Genomic DNA, 15375 nt, shown 5'->3' on the forward strand with positions numbered 1-15375 from the left:
TAGTTTAAGTAGTTTCGATAGTAATACAGAACAAATTATTTGCATAGAAGTCTGGTCAGTTTGAATGAAATGAAAGGAGCAAACAATCAATACGCCTAGAAGGCCCGTTCAGCCCAATACGTCATAATGGGACGTCAAAGCATTTGTTTACAAGCGTCATACCGCACTTTGCTTTCGACTAGTCTTCACTGCCATCGCGTATTTCTCGCATTAAAAGGTCAGTATTAGCTGGTTTCCAGTGAAAAGCTGTTCAGTGTACCGTGCCTAATAGCTTCGTGTGCTTTACTTTCCCATAAAGGTGTTGTGGATATTGCCCACAAGACGAAGAGCATTGAGTGGGCACTGCCATCAACAGCTGTGGTAAGATGCTCGACGGCTCAGAACACCCGTGTCGCGTTTGTCTGGCGGAAGGTGCGCGGAACATTTTCAATACCAACACTATTGACGATACAATGTGCACCGTCGCATCTATCAACCACATTCGCCACAAGTTGCAGTACGTGACGCAGCTGCAGGTAAGCGCTGATACACCTCTTCCAGCGTGGAACCTAACGATGACACGGTACCTGGGTGCCCCTTTTGCAGGTAAACGAGGACGATGGGCTGCCGTTCTGGATCTGCGAGCTGTGCGTCGTGCAGCTGAATGTGGCCTATCGCTTCAAGATGGTTGCTAGCGAATCGGACAGCGTACTGCGACGGCGCCTGAAGAACACGGAATCACCCTCAAACGTCACTCGCGAAGCATTCGCGTCGCAGCAAACGCAGTCGATCAATCCAGACCAGGCGGCCATAAAGCAAGAACCAGCGTCTGACATTGAGCTGGGTCCTGTGACAGTGCGCGAAAACGATTACTTCCCCCCACCCGAGGAAGCGAGGAATGAGCTAGCGGTTACACCTACCGAAGCGGACAAAATCTCGGGCATGGTTTGCGTACAGAAAAATCTGCTCAATCCAGCTGAGGATGAAGCCTACCTGAAGAACATCTTGGAAAATAAAGTCATCGCCATACCGTGGGAAGTAATCAGCGACGGAGGTGCCGCCAACGATCAGCAACCGCTGAGTACGGCCACCCCTACGGTCAACCAATCGCACAGTCAGGGTGAAACAGCGGAAAAGCTGGTCCGGAAAAAGCGCAAGAGAAGCAGGTTGGAAAATCAGCAATCAGTATCGTCGTCGAAGAAAGTTAAAAGAACACCAAAGGAAGGGACAAAGGAAGGGCAGCGAACTCCCGGTACCGGCACAGAAGCCCGTTCTCAGCCGGTGGACGACAAGCACGCCGCCACACCAAAGGAAAACGGGAAACTTCCGTCAAAGACTGCGCTGCGCCAGCGGCGGCTGCAAAAGGTGCTAGAAAGTTTGCGTATTGACATGGTGGACGACAAGCTGGTGAACCGGTACGGCTTGACGCATAACATGCCGCAGGTTATGCCGCCGCTTGTCCTGCCAAGCAATCCCATGAAGCGGCGCAACTCCATCTGCGTATCGTCCTTTAGCCAGTGGTTGTAGCATGAGCATATTCTTACCACGAGTAGCAACTAGGTTTTAAGAGCTTTGTTTTGAAGACGAGTCATGTGTTCTCGTTGAGTTTAGTAAGTTAGAACTACCTATTAATGTATGCAGATACGACATGCATTCCTATAGCAATTGGATGAACTTGTTTGGACGGAAGGTTAAAACTTAGCCTTAGACCACTCGAAAAGGTACATTTAGTACGTAGCTGTTTGCACCCGGTTCATATATGTTATTGATCGTCTTTTTTAAAACATTCTTAGATTATCGCTTTTGGTTAAGCAAATGATAGGAATTCGAAAGCGTCGCAGATAGCCTTGCAATCGATTAGAAATCTCCTCAAACTGATCTGCACATTTAGTTACACTTTTTTGCCGTTCCCTTGACAGCAGAGTTTGGGAGCAGAGCAACGTAGCAGCCATGACGTAGGGTGGAAGCTGGAGATGAACATTTTTAAGCACGGACAAAGAGACACCACGAACAGTGTGTCAAACTACCGAAATAAAAGGCTAGCAAAAGGCAATGAAGATTGCAGCACTGGAAGAAACATAAAATGATTGCCTTAGTGTTTATGTGAAAGAAACAATAAACGGGAGGAAGCTCGCGTAAGAATAGATAGCGAAAGATTGTAAAGCACGCCTAGTGATAAGCCAAGCCGCACTTACTTTCACCTGGTGCACTACTCGACCGCAGGAATGTCCGGTGTTTGGCAGCACCCAGGGTTGTAACAGCCGCCTATTATCGGTGCCATCGATATGGCACGGACTTTGGCACTGTGCGTGGCAGATAAGCGAAAGGTGTTGCCTTCGGATACCAGATGCTCTTTGTGAGTAGTTCTTTTAGTGCTCCCGGAACCGCAACACATTCGCTACTCGCGAAATCGCAGTGCGTTGCTGCAATGTGCAAACGCTTAAACATCCTCACACGTGAGCGAGGGCCGATTCGTGAGACGCGGTTATGATTTTAATTATTCACCGTGTACTTTTTATTGGTAGTTATAGCTTACACACACGTATTAGCGATCTGCTATAATATGCAGAATGAAACATACGGAATCACACAATTTAATTACACACGTGTTTGCAGTGTGAGAAGTCGACTTTTTTTTTGGTATACAGGCTCCTGATGGGCTTTTCCGAAAAAAAAAAACGCGCACACACCCCCTTCTTTTCGATGCAGTTTGCGATTCTCGATCGGATTGCAGTGCATTTCTCACCTTCAATTTGTGAGTCGAACGTTTGAGCAAATCGTTACAGATATGACGCATGCATGCCGACGATCCAAAAACGGTTTCGAGGTGCGTGCCGTCGTTTGGCAGCTGATTAGAATAGCGCTTGAAATGACGGAACGGACGCTGAAACATACAGACACACACACTACAACCTGTTGCTTCACCCGCGAATATCCCGAAAACAACAGATCGTTCCGTGCGGGGAATCACACACGCTGAACATTGCCGCCGCCGCCCGCTGTTAGGAGTGGGGAGGGTTGCTACGAACGAGATATCTTGGACCGCGGTCGGTGGAGGGAGTTGAAGTGTGCTGGAGGATAGGCCGCATGGAAGTGTACCCCCACCGCTGCAGCTGGTAGTTGCGCTGTGCCTTGTGTGCGTGTATGATTGTGGTCTGTCGCTTTGTTTCCAGTGTTGCGTTGGTAACGGAGTTGCTAGGGTTGAACAAAAAAAAACATCTCTTTAAAACTGTTCAGCTTTTCTTTTGCCAACCCCCTTCGGGTTGGGAGCGGGACAGGCTAGAAGATGCTAAGGGGTCGAGAATGCACTGAGCAGCGATTGGTGGTGATGGTGGCGGGTAGTGTTGGTGGTTTATCGCGCTCCACACACACTCATACATCGATCAGAGCCATTGAGTGCGCTCTCGCGCGCGCCTGTTGTCTCTCAGCTTCACCAACCAGTGTACTAATGTGAGCCTTCCGGAGCGGATGCGCCGCACGGTGGTACGGTAAAGGTGCTATTGCGTTTCTCCAGAACCGCGTCTGCTGTCGTCAGCAAGGTGCAAGAACACGACAAAACCCCAAACCCACTCCCACCCCACAAGTGATTGTGTTGTGTCGTGTATCGGCATTTTGTTAGCAAACACAGCAGAGGCCGCCGTAGAGTGATTGTGATCATTTGCCGCCGAACGTAACCCGTCCAAAAGTGCAATTAGAAGAGGGCCCCATAGTGTGTGTGTGTGTGTGTGTGTGTTTCATGTTTGTTGTTTGACGGTGTTTGATTTGTGCGTGTATTTCTCCGGTGATACACGGTGCACAAGCTCACTCTTTCTATCGATACGGTGCACGGTTTTTAGAAAAGCTGGGCCAACTGAGATTGTACCGGCAGTGGTTGCCTTCTTGCAAGACAGGAAAGCAAAACGAACCTCCGTCTTTTTTTCCTGCTCCAGCAAAACCGCACTGACCTTGAGAGTGACGTCTTAGCAGAAGGGCTGCAGTTACAGGCCCGGATGCAGTTACGTTTGTTTTGTTTTTGCACTTCCAACCGGAGGTGGCAACCTGTTGCCGACCGTGTGTATGTGTGTGTGTGTGTGTGTGTGTGTGTATGTGTGTGTGTGTGTGTTTGAGTTCCAATGAAAAAACTAATGCGCTTTAGGGAAGATAACAAACGCATTTGTGGGTTCAATATATCTTATCTAAAGTGCGCGAGTTGTACACAGTTAGTGCATTGCCCGTTCTAATTCTAGGTATTTTCTAAGCCGCTTCGAGCAGAACTGCATACAAACCTGTACTAAACCCAGTGTTTGTGCTAGTGTGTGTGTGTGTGTGTGTGTTGAGTGTTACGGATTTGTTATTATTATTGTGTGGTGTGTATGTAGTGTAAATCGCTTGCAAACCAGTGCGCGAAAGCAGAGCAACATGTCGACGCTGCTGAATTTGGACAGCTATCGGCATGAGCTGTACGGTAAGTGATGTGTTTTGGTAATAGCAGTAATAGATGGTGTAGTAGTACTAGTACTAAGAGGAAGAGCCCAGCAAACCGTAGCAGCAGTTGCGCGCCGGTCGCAGTCGGCATTGGAAATCGGTCGGCCGCTCCATTCGCTCCCTAACGGTCGTGCTTTTGTGATCGTGACTGTGTGTGTGTGTTTGATTGCCGGGTACGTGATTGGAGGGGGGTTTTGCAAACGAAAGCCCATCAATGGCGCAGCCCCCGCACTGCTATTGATGGTCACTGCGCGCTGCTCTTTGTTCTTGTGCCGGGAGCTTTTGTTTTGCACACTCCCAAAACACATCAAACGTGTGATGAATCAACAGTGTGTCATGCGCGAGATCGCCCAACACCAGCGTGACGTGTCAACGATGTCAACTGCGATCGCGGGTCGCGCACGATCGGCGCGTTATAAACTTTGCTTCCTCCCATTTTATGATCGCTCACAATGCACTCTCCGCATACGAAAAGCAGCAGCGCGTTCTCGTTCTCTCGGCTTTATTGCCGCTCTGCCATCCCTTACCCGGAGTCGGGTGGAGTTTGGGTTAATGGGGAGGGGGAACTTTCTCATTATGTATGCGACACGCGCGTCTCAAAAGCACGTCCACCAGCCGTTTGCTTTGTATTTTTGCGTGGCTCTGTTACTCTTTGCACGCGCGTGTGTGCGTCCAATCGGTGACGGGTCGGGGAATAAACCGGTACGCGCGTTCGATCAGTGGGAAAGCCCCAACGCGTGCTAGCGGTGGTGATCAGGGAGGGAGGGAGGGAGGGGGGGCGGCATCTGCACGGTGCCGGGTCACAGCTCCATGCTGCTCCGCGATCCGCGGGATCTTGTTTTGGTATTGCTGGGGAATTCCCAACTGTTTTTAAACCTTCGCGCCTTCGCGCCCAGCCCCTCAGCGATCCCCATCCTCCCTCTCGGGTGAACGAGTTAGAGCAATCGCTTCGATGACTGACGAACGACGATGATGATTCGTCAGCGATGTGAAGCATATGACATAGTGGGCTGGTTGGGGCAGATAAGATTGGCCATAATTGAGCAGGATTACTTGGAGGAATTTCAATTTACTGGGTATTATTAGTTGCAAGATCTCGGGATCGTTCGTCTGGATCTTTAACTTGTATGTTGGGACTCTGGCTACACTAAAGGTGATAGTTAAAATGTCCCGTGGTTGACTGTTCTCTTGGTACAGTCGTCAATCAGTAATCAGTAAGTCACAGAGCAATCAGTAAGTCACTGAAAGCCAAGGCCAACTATTAGTACAGGCCAAGCCTTGACCAACAACGGTTGTTGTGCTAAAAGAAAAGAAACATAAATTGCCAAGAGCGATTTCTCTTTCAAGTTAGGCACGAATGGAGATCTTTTAAGGTCCTTTTAGCGTTGCTAAGAGTGTGCGTTGTCTGCTCGGTGTCCAGGCAAAAATGAAGATGACTTCCCAACCTCTTTGACTGTTAGTCGTCCCAAACACACAGTCTTTGCATAGCTTAAGAAAGATGCCTAACAAGCACACGGATGATGTCAGATAACAGATAATTACACTCTATAAGTAGTTTCTTAAGTATAATTTATTCCCCAGTTATTAAATCATACGTCCTTTGATAATGAGTCTTCACTTGTAACGTACAATTTTAATTTTAAATGTATTAAACATATTATCACTAGATAATTCGTCTATCTCACTCTTCTGAAGGGAAAAAAGTTGGGTCATCTTCATCATTATAGAGTTGAGAAGATTTAATTAGTTATTCACTGCATTAGAAATGATACTAGACGTTGAAATGATCGCTTATTTTCGGCAAATATTGTATGTACATAGTCAATTTCTTTGTACTCTACTGCAAGAATAACTTGCTACTTATGCTGCTCCAATATTTTGTAGAATTCTTCTTCTAAATGTTAATGGAGACTATTATTTCAAGTTATATATAAATGTATCTTTAAAGAAAGACTCTCCCGGCCCTCAAAATCTTGCTTGAGTAGCACCAGTTTACTTTATTTCGCAACTGTACAAAGACCCGATCAATTTGAACCTCTTATAAATTTCACACGAATCTTGCCTTGTCGGAATTCTTGAATTTATAAGCTACCCTAGTAGAGCGAGATTTGATAGGAGCTAATGCATCCTCTTGAACGTTTCCTGTTTCTTAAGTCGGCTGATGATACGCGATTCGTGTGTGTTTGACGTCAAAGGGTAACTCACGTGCCTTCCTGGGTTAAGAAGGCTCTCTTTTCTTCTTCCCGTGTGTGTACAGCCCTTATCCAGAAAGGAATCGATCTACGATCTTTGTGGGAATGGACACTTCTACCACCCGGGCCAATCCTTATGCCAAACCCAGCAATAATAAAACAAAACTGTCCCCTTACTTAAATCGCCAACATCCATAGTGACAATTTCCTATCGATTGGGGTGGGTTTTACGCACGCTTACCGGTTTGGCCACTGTTTGCAGAATGGTCACAAATCGGTGACGATCGTAAACCCGCGAACAAGATGAAGAAGCAGTATAAAGCGAGAATGTCGTCATCGTTTCTGTTGCTGCTGCTGCTGAGTGGTTGTTAATTTCCATCCCCCCACCCCCTTCTTCGTCCTGATCCGAAGACACTGCGCACTCCTTTGACGGTAGGTCGAAGATGCGGCACAGTGTGTGTTGTTGTTGTGGCTCGGCCATCGTACGAAGCGGTTGTGGCGATCTGTACACCATTTGTTTACCCCGTTCCCCTTTTTGTTTCGGTGCAGTGTCGGAGGCCGGCAGTTTAGGCGCGAAAGGTAATTTTGTGAGATGAGTATGACGTTTTGTGATTACGAAGTTGCATTACGATTGGTTGGGCATGAGCTCAGTGCTGCGAGCAGGAGAAGAGCTAACCGAAAATTGTCATAACATTAAAGTGTTTAATGTTATCACTTTCTTATCGCCACTGCAAAGTATTTTACTTTTTGTTCGGTACGTGTGAGCATTATTGTTTGTTTTCGCTTTTTGTTGTTGTTGTTGTTGCTGTTGCTGTTGTTGGGAGTATTCGCGCAAACCACGTGCTCAGCAGAATCGACGGTGGGGAAAATCCGGCCCCAGTTGACTCACGCGCGATGAATTTAATGAAGGTGCTAATAGGAAATGATTGAAGCATTATTAATTTGCCATTCCATTGCACTTGGTTGCTGGTGGAGGAAACTTTAAAGATTAATTCAGCTGCAAAAAAAAACTGGTTTGAAAGGGAACGGGAAAGACAAGATGAAAGATTTTCTCACGTGTTTTGTGATGTAAGTTTTTCAAATTATTTCAGAGCATTTAATCAAAGAAAAAATAATTCCGATCTTTATTTTGTTTTCTTCCTATTAATCTATATTTATTTAGTAGTTGGTAATTTTTTACTGTATATTCCATTTAGTAAATAAGCCGAAAAATAATACAAGATTTTTGTTTACTGCAGCGATCAAACATTCCATTCATTAGCATAAACGGTATAGAGACAGAACAAGTTATGGTTCCAACGAGCCACAAGTCCTTGCTTGCGTCACTGGACAGATTTTTGGAGAAAGAAAGTATCGGCGAATGACGCCAGATTGAGTTGTATTCCGTTTCGGTGGCATCCAGCACCAGCAGCAATCACACGACGCTGCTTGATCTGCGTCATTCCGATGAAACCTATGGAAAATAACAACACCCACCCACTGTGCCCGGTGTTTCTGCCGGTGGTCCCACCGGTAAACGAAACATTTAGCTTAAATTTGAAACTCCAAACCGCCGGTGTGTTGTTTGAGAATGGGAGAGAGAGAGAGAGAGGACGAACCAATAATTCACCAAAACAAAGCAACTGCGCCTGAAAGTGCTAATTTACTGCTGGCGCGAACGATTACACTGGGTGAAGGTCGCACAAGGCTATCGGCAGGTCTTCAACTCGTTTTCACTGATAAAGTCCGCCAGATTCACCGCGTAACGGCTCGCCCATCAAGTGCACAGTATAATGGATGCATAAGAGGACTGGTGATGCTGCGTACGCCGTTCCGTGTTCGACGCACTTTTGCTTCCCTTGATCATCGCGTGATCAACATCGACGCTGGCAGGATCCGTTCGAATGACGTTAATTTCGAACGGACGCTCGATATGCGTCCTCTCGTTCTCGGATATTGGAGCGTTACGATCATTAGCGGCAACCCGTTCCGTTCTTGACGTCATACGCGGCAGGATTAAGTAGCTTGTGTTCGTTTGCCCCGAAAAGTACCACGTTTTGATGAGTTGGAGTTAAACTTCAGTTAGGCATCTCGGGCGTCTATCGCTTCGAAAGCTTTCGCGGGATGACACTGTGACTCATCGCGGGGCACAGCTGTGACACAGCAGCGTGCCTAAATTTAGAACGTCCTCTAGAAGGCTGCATGCTATTTTACTGTATTTGCTTTCTCCGTGTGAGCTATTTTGAGGCTCCTTCCAGACTTTGTTTGAGGAATCCCGGTTACGTCACAAAAAGAGGGGGGTTTGCTAAAATTGGAGCATTGGGCGCAGCAGGATCACTCACAGTGACGTCCAGTGTAATCCGCAGGCTTGTACGCGCGGCCCTGATGACGTTCATGTGGAGCACAAAAAATAGCATTAAAAGCCATGCCCGACAACGGAGGCACGTACTGTTCGAATGTCGGGAAAGGCGAATGTTATCGCGACTATTATTGACTTACATACTTGTTCGCGCAAGCGGGCACCTCGATATCAGTTCAGGCATAGGCATGAATGAATTGGAAGTGAGATCCGGCTGGGTAGAGGTAAAAAAGAAGGCGAGAATAAGGGGGGGGAGTGCCTTATCAGTAAGATATCAGGTCGCAAATCGATTGCGGGTCCCTTATCTGTTTCCTCTTCTGTTGACAAGAAGCCCCACTGTTTGTTGAAGGGATCAGAAGCTACGGCCAGTTATTGTTGGGTTCGGTTTGAGAACTCTACTGTCTCGCCCTCTCTCTGTCTCTCGGGATTCATTCAATATATCCCTTACAACCCTTTCCGTTCTTCTCACTGCTTCGACTCGCCCCGCTCGAGCGAACAAGATTTAGCGCTTGATCGCGTGCGGCCCTCGTGAGGGCTGCGAGTCTCTCAGAGTCGCGCGCCGGCGATCATTCAGTTGCGTGTCGGCACCGCTACGGTTAGGATGCAGCAGCAGCAGCAATAGTACTAGCACGTCGAGCGAGCAGTATTATGTCGCTAGAGCACTGGCCTGTCGCGCTGGATGTACTGCTGCAACAGCTTCAACAGCAGCCGCCACACCATTTGCTGGACATCGCTTCCCCCTACCATTTGCAAACAGGTACAGCGGTACGGGTCTTCTTTGCGAGCCTGGAGGGGGGAGGGAACCGCAGGGTAGCTCGTGGGTTTTGCCAAGCTGCAAGTGCAAGAGTGGAGGTGGCCCACAGAGGTGTGCTGGTCGCGCTTCCCAAACCGCGTGCGACAAAAGCCGGATCGTGATTCACTGGGTTTCCGGTGCACGACGACCTTCTTTTTTGAAAACCAACCGTTTCCAATTTTCCCGCCTATTTCTTCTTTTTTTCCAGAGCAACAACAGCTGCTGGGCACGTCCCCGATCCAGTACACCGTCCTGTCGATGGACACACCGTCGCCGTCGTCGTCGTCGTCGGCAGCAGCAGCAGTGGTCAGTGTTGGAGAGTTTACGCTCGGCCCGGGTCGCACCTATGCCAGTGCGCTTTCGCCATCGTCATCGTCCGCATCGCCATCGTCACCGTCGTCGGTCGCATCGCCCAACAGCCGGGCGAGCAACATGTCCCCGGAGTCCAGTGCCAGCGATCAGAGTGCTTCCTATACGCTGCAAAACCTGAACCTTTCCAGTAGCGCCGGCACGATGAACTATCCTGGCATGGGTTATCAGCAGCAGCAGCAGCAGCAGCAGCACCAACAACATCAACATCAACAGCAACATCAACAACTTCAACAGCAGCAGCATCACTATTACACACCGCAGCTGCTGAATCTCGACCAGGAGCATCTGCAAGCGCAAACCTTCACCTACGTCACATCGTCGAACGAAGGTAAGACACTGTGACGGTGTCACAAGCAAACGTGCCTCCTCGAACATCTGATCACTCTGTGGTGTGTGTGTGCTCTGTCCCCATTTCAGCGTTTGCCGCACCGGAACCGAACTACAGCGAGCCGCATCTGGTGATCCTGGAGCAGCCGGTGGACAAGTTTCGCTTCCGCTACCAGTCGGAGATGCACGGGACGCACGGTTCGCTGATGGGCAGCCGGACGGAGAAGTCGAAGAAAACGTTCCCGACCGTTGAGCTGCGTGGGTACAGTGGGGAGGCGAAGGTGCGCTGCTCCCTCTATCAGGTGGATCCGCAACGGCGCGCCCCACATTCGCACCATCTGGTGATCAAGTCCGGCGAGCTGGATCTGATCGATCCGCACGATCTGGATGTGGGTGGCGCGGGTGCGGCTGAACCTTCCGAGGGTGTGGGCGGGGACGGCAAGTATGTGGCCACCTTCCAGGGTATGGGCATCATACACACGGCGAAGAAGTTCATCGCCGAGGAGCTGTACAAGAAGCTGCGCAAGCATCGGCTGTGCGAGCTGAACCGGGAGCCGACCGAGCGCGAGGAGCAGCAGATGCAGAAGGAGGCGGCCGTCATGGCGCGCACGATGAACCTCAATCAGGTGTGCCTGTGCTTCCGGGCGTACCGGGTGGAGGCGGGTACGGGCCGCTGGGTCCCGATCTGTGAGCCGGTCTACACGAACCCCATCAACAATATGAGTAAGTGTTTAAAGGGTTTTCTGAGTGGCGGAGTTACGGGAAGGTGTGTGTTGATGGCGACGATCGTGTGCTCTATCTTCCAGAAAGTGCACTTACGGGCGAGCTGAAGATCTGCCGGCTCAGCACCACCGTCAGCGGGGTGGACGGTGGCGAGGAGGTGTTTATGTTTGTCGAAAAGGTGTGCAAAAGTAAGTGAACGCTTGTTGTGTAGCAGTGTGCTCTCAACGTTCCGGAAGAAGTGAACGCTAAATTCCCCCATACCACTGTAACAGATAACATCAAGATTCGGTTCTACGAGCTGGACGAGTACGACCAGGAGGTGTGGCAGGAGATGGCCATCTTTTCCGAGGCGGACGTCCATCACCAGTATGCGATCGCGTTCAAGACGCCACCGTACCGGCACAAGGACATTACCGAGCCGGTCGAGGTGCTGATGCAGCTGTTCCGGCCGCGCGACCGGTGCCAGAGCGAGCCGGTACTGTTCAAGTACAAACCGCGGCCCGGCATGATGGTGGTGCCGGGGGCTGGTGCTGCCAGTGGTGCGTCGCGCAAGCGGCTCCGCATCAGCTCGGGCAATGTGTCGTCCGAAATTCCCACCGTCATCCTGAACGACCCGAACGGGCCTGTTGGACCCGCTGGAGTAGGTGGTGGTGGTGGAGGAGGAGGTGGTGGCGGTGGTGGTGGTGGTGCTATTGGTTCAGGATCAACTACACGACTACCGCCCCTGCATCAACCATTTCCAATGCTGGCCAATCATGCTGGCGGCGGTGCCATTCCGGAAGGTCAAGAACCAACGTCGACCACATCGCTCACGACCTCAGCGCATCATCCGGACATTATGAGCGGCATCGGTTCCACCACCACCATCTCCAAGGAGCTAACGAAGGCCAGCATTATCCAGGAGATACTGAACATTCCGACAACGATCGCGTCCGACGTAGCGTTCGACTCGAGCGACTTTCCCTGCAACTCGGAAGGTACGCGCACTACTATTCCTACTCTCTGTGACACTCTTTTAAACGAACGATTTTTTTTACCTGCTTTCGTGCGACAGAGTTCAACAAACTCATCCAAGAGATCGGCAATCAGCAGGATCTGGTCAAGCTGGAGACGGACGCAGAAACGGCTGGCAGCGGCGCCACCGATACGGAAAGTGTGCTGGGACGGGCGATTGCCGATCTGGTCGCGTCCGGGGACGATTCGCGGCAGGGCGAAATGTTGCGCAAGCTGCTCGCCCTGATCAAACTGTTCGCCGGGGACGTGAATCGCTCGCGGCAGCTGCTGGCCTCCCACTGGACCGCTGCCAATCAGCAGCAGCTCAAGTAAGTTGGTTGCAAAGAAAGTACACCATTTTCTGCAGACACTCCATCATTGTTGCACTCCATATTCGATTGTTCGCCCGATCGGTTGATTGATTTTGTGGCCTAATAGGGGGCATTTCCTCTCTCTCTCTCTTTCTCTCTCTCTCTCTCTCTCTCTCTAACTCTCTCTTCCCACCTCTCTATCTCTCGATGTACTTATGTGTGTGTGCTATGTCGGTGTGTCTGTGTGGTTTAGGTTCGAACCTCAGCAATGGAGTAGTCATTACGAGGAGCACCGATGGTGACCGATGCTGTCCTGTTTTTTGTCACTGTTTTTTTAACATTTGCAGAGTTTATAAATGTAAATAAATTATTTGTTTCAAACGGTTGTTGGTGTGTCGTGTCTGTGTCCCGGTAACCGCTTTTTTGGTGGATTCCGCCTGAGAAATCTGTACTCCCCAAACTCTTTTGGGTATTGGCTGTGGATGATTTGAATGCTGCCAGAACTTCTGCAGAGAAGAGTTTCTATCTCGGCACATTGGGTTTTTTTTTCTTGAAGCATTCCGAACGCTTTCCGATATATTCGGGATTTCCGCAGTATCTTCATTTAGGCTTTGGCCGGGGCCGGGTAGGGAAAACCGGATATTCTGGATTCCCTGGAATTGTCTGGTGTCCCACGACGGGAAAAATTGTTCAAGCCTCCGAAACTGGAACGCTTGCCGCTGCTGTCAGCAGGCAGGGTGCAACAATAATGATATGCTGTTTAATTATTGACGATGAGATTTATGCCTTCGGTTGGATGCGGCTTGTAAGATTATCTCTTCCCTTCCCCTTCCCTTTTCTCCCCCTCGTCTTGCGAACAAGATTAAATATCGTGCAGTAGTCGTTAGAGAATTCCTGTTTTACTTTGTCGTACTTCGTTTTGTCCTCCCCTCGTTCACCCCCTTGTTGATGTAACTAGACTGCGAGAGAGCAACGATTAAAGATGGGATTTGTTTGATTTACACTGGTGTGTGTTTTATTTTTTATTTTTTTGCAGTTGCCTCCACGCTGCAATCCGACGCAACGATACGACGATCGCCTGCAAGCTGATCGAGCTGCTGCACGAGTACCAGCTGGCGGAGGAGCTGCTCGATCTGCCGAACGATCGCAACGAAACCGGCCTCCATCTGGCCGTGTCGTGCAACAGCGAGCCGATCGTGAAGGCGCTGCTGGCGGCCGGCGCAAAGCTGCACTTCTGCGACTACCGTGGCAACACGCCCCTGCACCGGGCAGTCGTCGAGAATGTGCCCGATATGGTGCGGCTGCTGCTGCTGCAGCAGCGGCCCGGCCAGCCGGGAGGTTTGCGGCTCGACTGCACCAACGACGACGGGTTGACCGCGTTGCAGGCGGCCGTGTATGCTCGAAATTTGAAGATCACGCGCATCCTGCTGGAGGCGGGAGCGTCGGTGCGCGAGAAGGACCTCAAGCACGGCAACAACATCCTTCACATTGCGGTCGACAATGTACGCGGTTTGGTGGAAGGTGTTTTGCTGGAAGCGATGACGCTCTAATTGGGTTTTTGCTTTCTCTCTTCTGTTTTTTTTTGTGGCAGGATGCGCTCGATATCGTGCACTACATACTGGAGGAGGTGAAGGAGGAGCTCGGTCGGGAGCGGAACAATGCTGGCTACACGCCGCTGCAGCTGGCCGACGCGAAGAGCCACACCGGGCAGGGCAACAACAAGCTGATCGTGCGGGAACTGTTGCGCCACTACCCGGATGGGTTGCAGAAGGAGGTAAAGAAGGAGATTGATGCCACAGAAGACGACGAGGAGGAAGAGGAGGAAGAGGAGGAGGAAGACGAGGATGAGGAAGGGGAGGAGCAGGAGCAGAGGGAAGCATCGGCACCGTCCAGCAACGTGCTCGATTCGATGGATCTGATCAACGGTGAGCGGGCAACCGTTGCGCGACTGCTGGATGAGCATGAGCCGGAAGCGGAACCGCAGCGTAAAGCCACCAAGCGGTCGGACAGTGGCCCGGCTCGAACCGAACCCGACACGCTGCTCGACGAGCAGTGCCTGGAGGAGCTGTGCCGGCTGCTGGACGCGGGCAATGGCTGGCGCGAGCTCGGTTCGCTGCTCGACTTTCACTCATTCTTTACCGTGTGGGAGCAGGCGCCCAGCCCGGCACGGATGTTGCTCGGGTATTTCGAGGTGAGTGCTGGATACCGTTCACAACGGTTGTAAACTTTAACTAACGCTTCGTGTGTGTGCGGTTGCAACATTGCAGATGCAGCAGCTCCACCTGGACCGGCTGATCGATATGCTGCGCGTGCTGGAGCTGCGCGACCCCATCCGCAGCATCGACGAGATGATCTGCCGGCGGATGAAGTGATACGCATTGCGCGATGATGATTGTTGTTGTGATTTGCCTCCTTTGGTTGGTTTGGAAGCATCGGTAGGACAGCCTGTGGCGGAGTTTTTGTTTTGTAGCAACACACCAACACACTATTTTACGCTTTTACTGTACCTTTTTTTTGCTACATTTTACGTACAACTACATCCCAGATACATCCGAGATATACACTCTTGGAAAAAAAAACCGAGTCGACCTGTTCAATCCAATCGTGGTGGCGGTGGTGGTGATATCACGCGTTGCTCCCGCCAGCATTACTGCAAACGTGACCGGGAAGAATTGCATTGCGGTGTGCTGCGCGGACAGTTGATGACACGGTGGCGTTCGGTGGCGCTTGCGGGGAGAGTGCGGAAAAGCAACAGAAAAACCCGTTTCGGAAACTGTTCGGTATTCCGGTTAATCTTAATTTTATTGCTAAGTATATAACAAGTAAATTACAACCTACCCGATTCCTCGACATTGGAAAGGAAATAGAATTCCAGCCTCCCAG

General features: G+C 50.3%; 2 protein-coding genes across 11 annotated transcripts; both read left to right on the plus strand.

Annotated features, from left to right (window-relative positions):
* Nucleotides 1-2059, plus strand: LOC121593919. 2 transcript variants are annotated; one of them, XM_041916712.1, is made up of 3 exons: nt 1-217; nt 299-515; nt 586-2059. In XM_041916712.1, exons 2-3 carry the CDS (start codon nt 366-368, stop codon nt 1504-1506), a joined length of 1071 nt encoding a protein of 356 aa, XP_041772646.1. In that variant the 5' UTR covers nt 1-217; nt 299-365; the 3' UTR covers nt 1507-2059. The 2 variants fall into 2 exon arrangements, with proteins under 2 accessions (XP_041772646.1, XP_041772647.1); XM_041916713.1 differs by lacking the exon at nt 1-217 and having other exon boundaries at nt 228-515.
* A 1041-nt stretch (nt 2060-3100) lies between these two features.
* Nucleotides 3101-15233, plus strand: LOC121593914 (nuclear factor NF-kappa-B p100 subunit-like). Of its 9 annotated transcripts, none has more exons than XM_041916694.1 (10): nt 3101-3162; nt 4206-4423; nt 9975-10466; nt 10556-11188; nt 11272-11376; nt 11461-12165; nt 12243-12510; nt 13529-13994; nt 14084-14683; nt 14760-15231. In XM_041916694.1, exons 2-10 carry the CDS (start codon nt 4378-4380, stop codon nt 14862-14864), a joined length of 3420 nt encoding a protein of 1139 aa, XP_041772628.1. In that variant the 5' UTR covers nt 3101-3162; nt 4206-4377; the 3' UTR covers nt 14865-15231. The 9 variants fall into 9 exon arrangements, with proteins under 9 accessions (XP_041772628.1, XP_041772629.1, XP_041772626.1 ...); XM_041916695.1 differs by having other exon boundaries at nt 3113-3132; XM_041916692.1 differs by lacking the exon at nt 3101-3162 and adding an exon at nt 3174-3518.
* Nucleotides 15234-15375: the final 142 nt, after the last annotated feature.

This window comes from Anopheles merus, chromosome 2L, assembly GCF_017562075.2.
Source record: "Anopheles merus strain MAF chromosome 2L, AmerM5.1, whole genome shotgun sequence".
Taxonomy (NCBI): Eukaryota; Metazoa; Arthropoda; class Insecta; order Diptera; family Culicidae; genus Anopheles; species Anopheles merus.

Coding starts and splice junctions, on each gene's coding strand:
- LOC121593914 (XM_041916687.1), top strand. CDS start 3,448: ATGCGCCGCACGGTGGTACG. Junction 4,424..9,974: donor CTATCGGCATGAGCTGTACG/GTAAGTGATGTG, acceptor CTTTTTTTCCAG/AGCAACAACAGCTGCTGGGC. Junction 14,684..14,759: donor TGTTGCTCGGGTATTTCGAG/GTGAGTGCTGGA, acceptor GCAACATTGCAG/ATGCAGCAGCTCCACCTGGA.
- LOC121593919 (XM_041916712.1), top strand. CDS start 366: ATGCTCGACGGCTCAGAACACCCGTGTCGCGTTTGTCTGGCGGAAGGT. Junction 516..585: donor AGTACGTGACGCAGCTGCAG/GTAAGCGCTGAT, acceptor CCCCTTTTGCAG/GTAAACGAGGACGATGGGCT.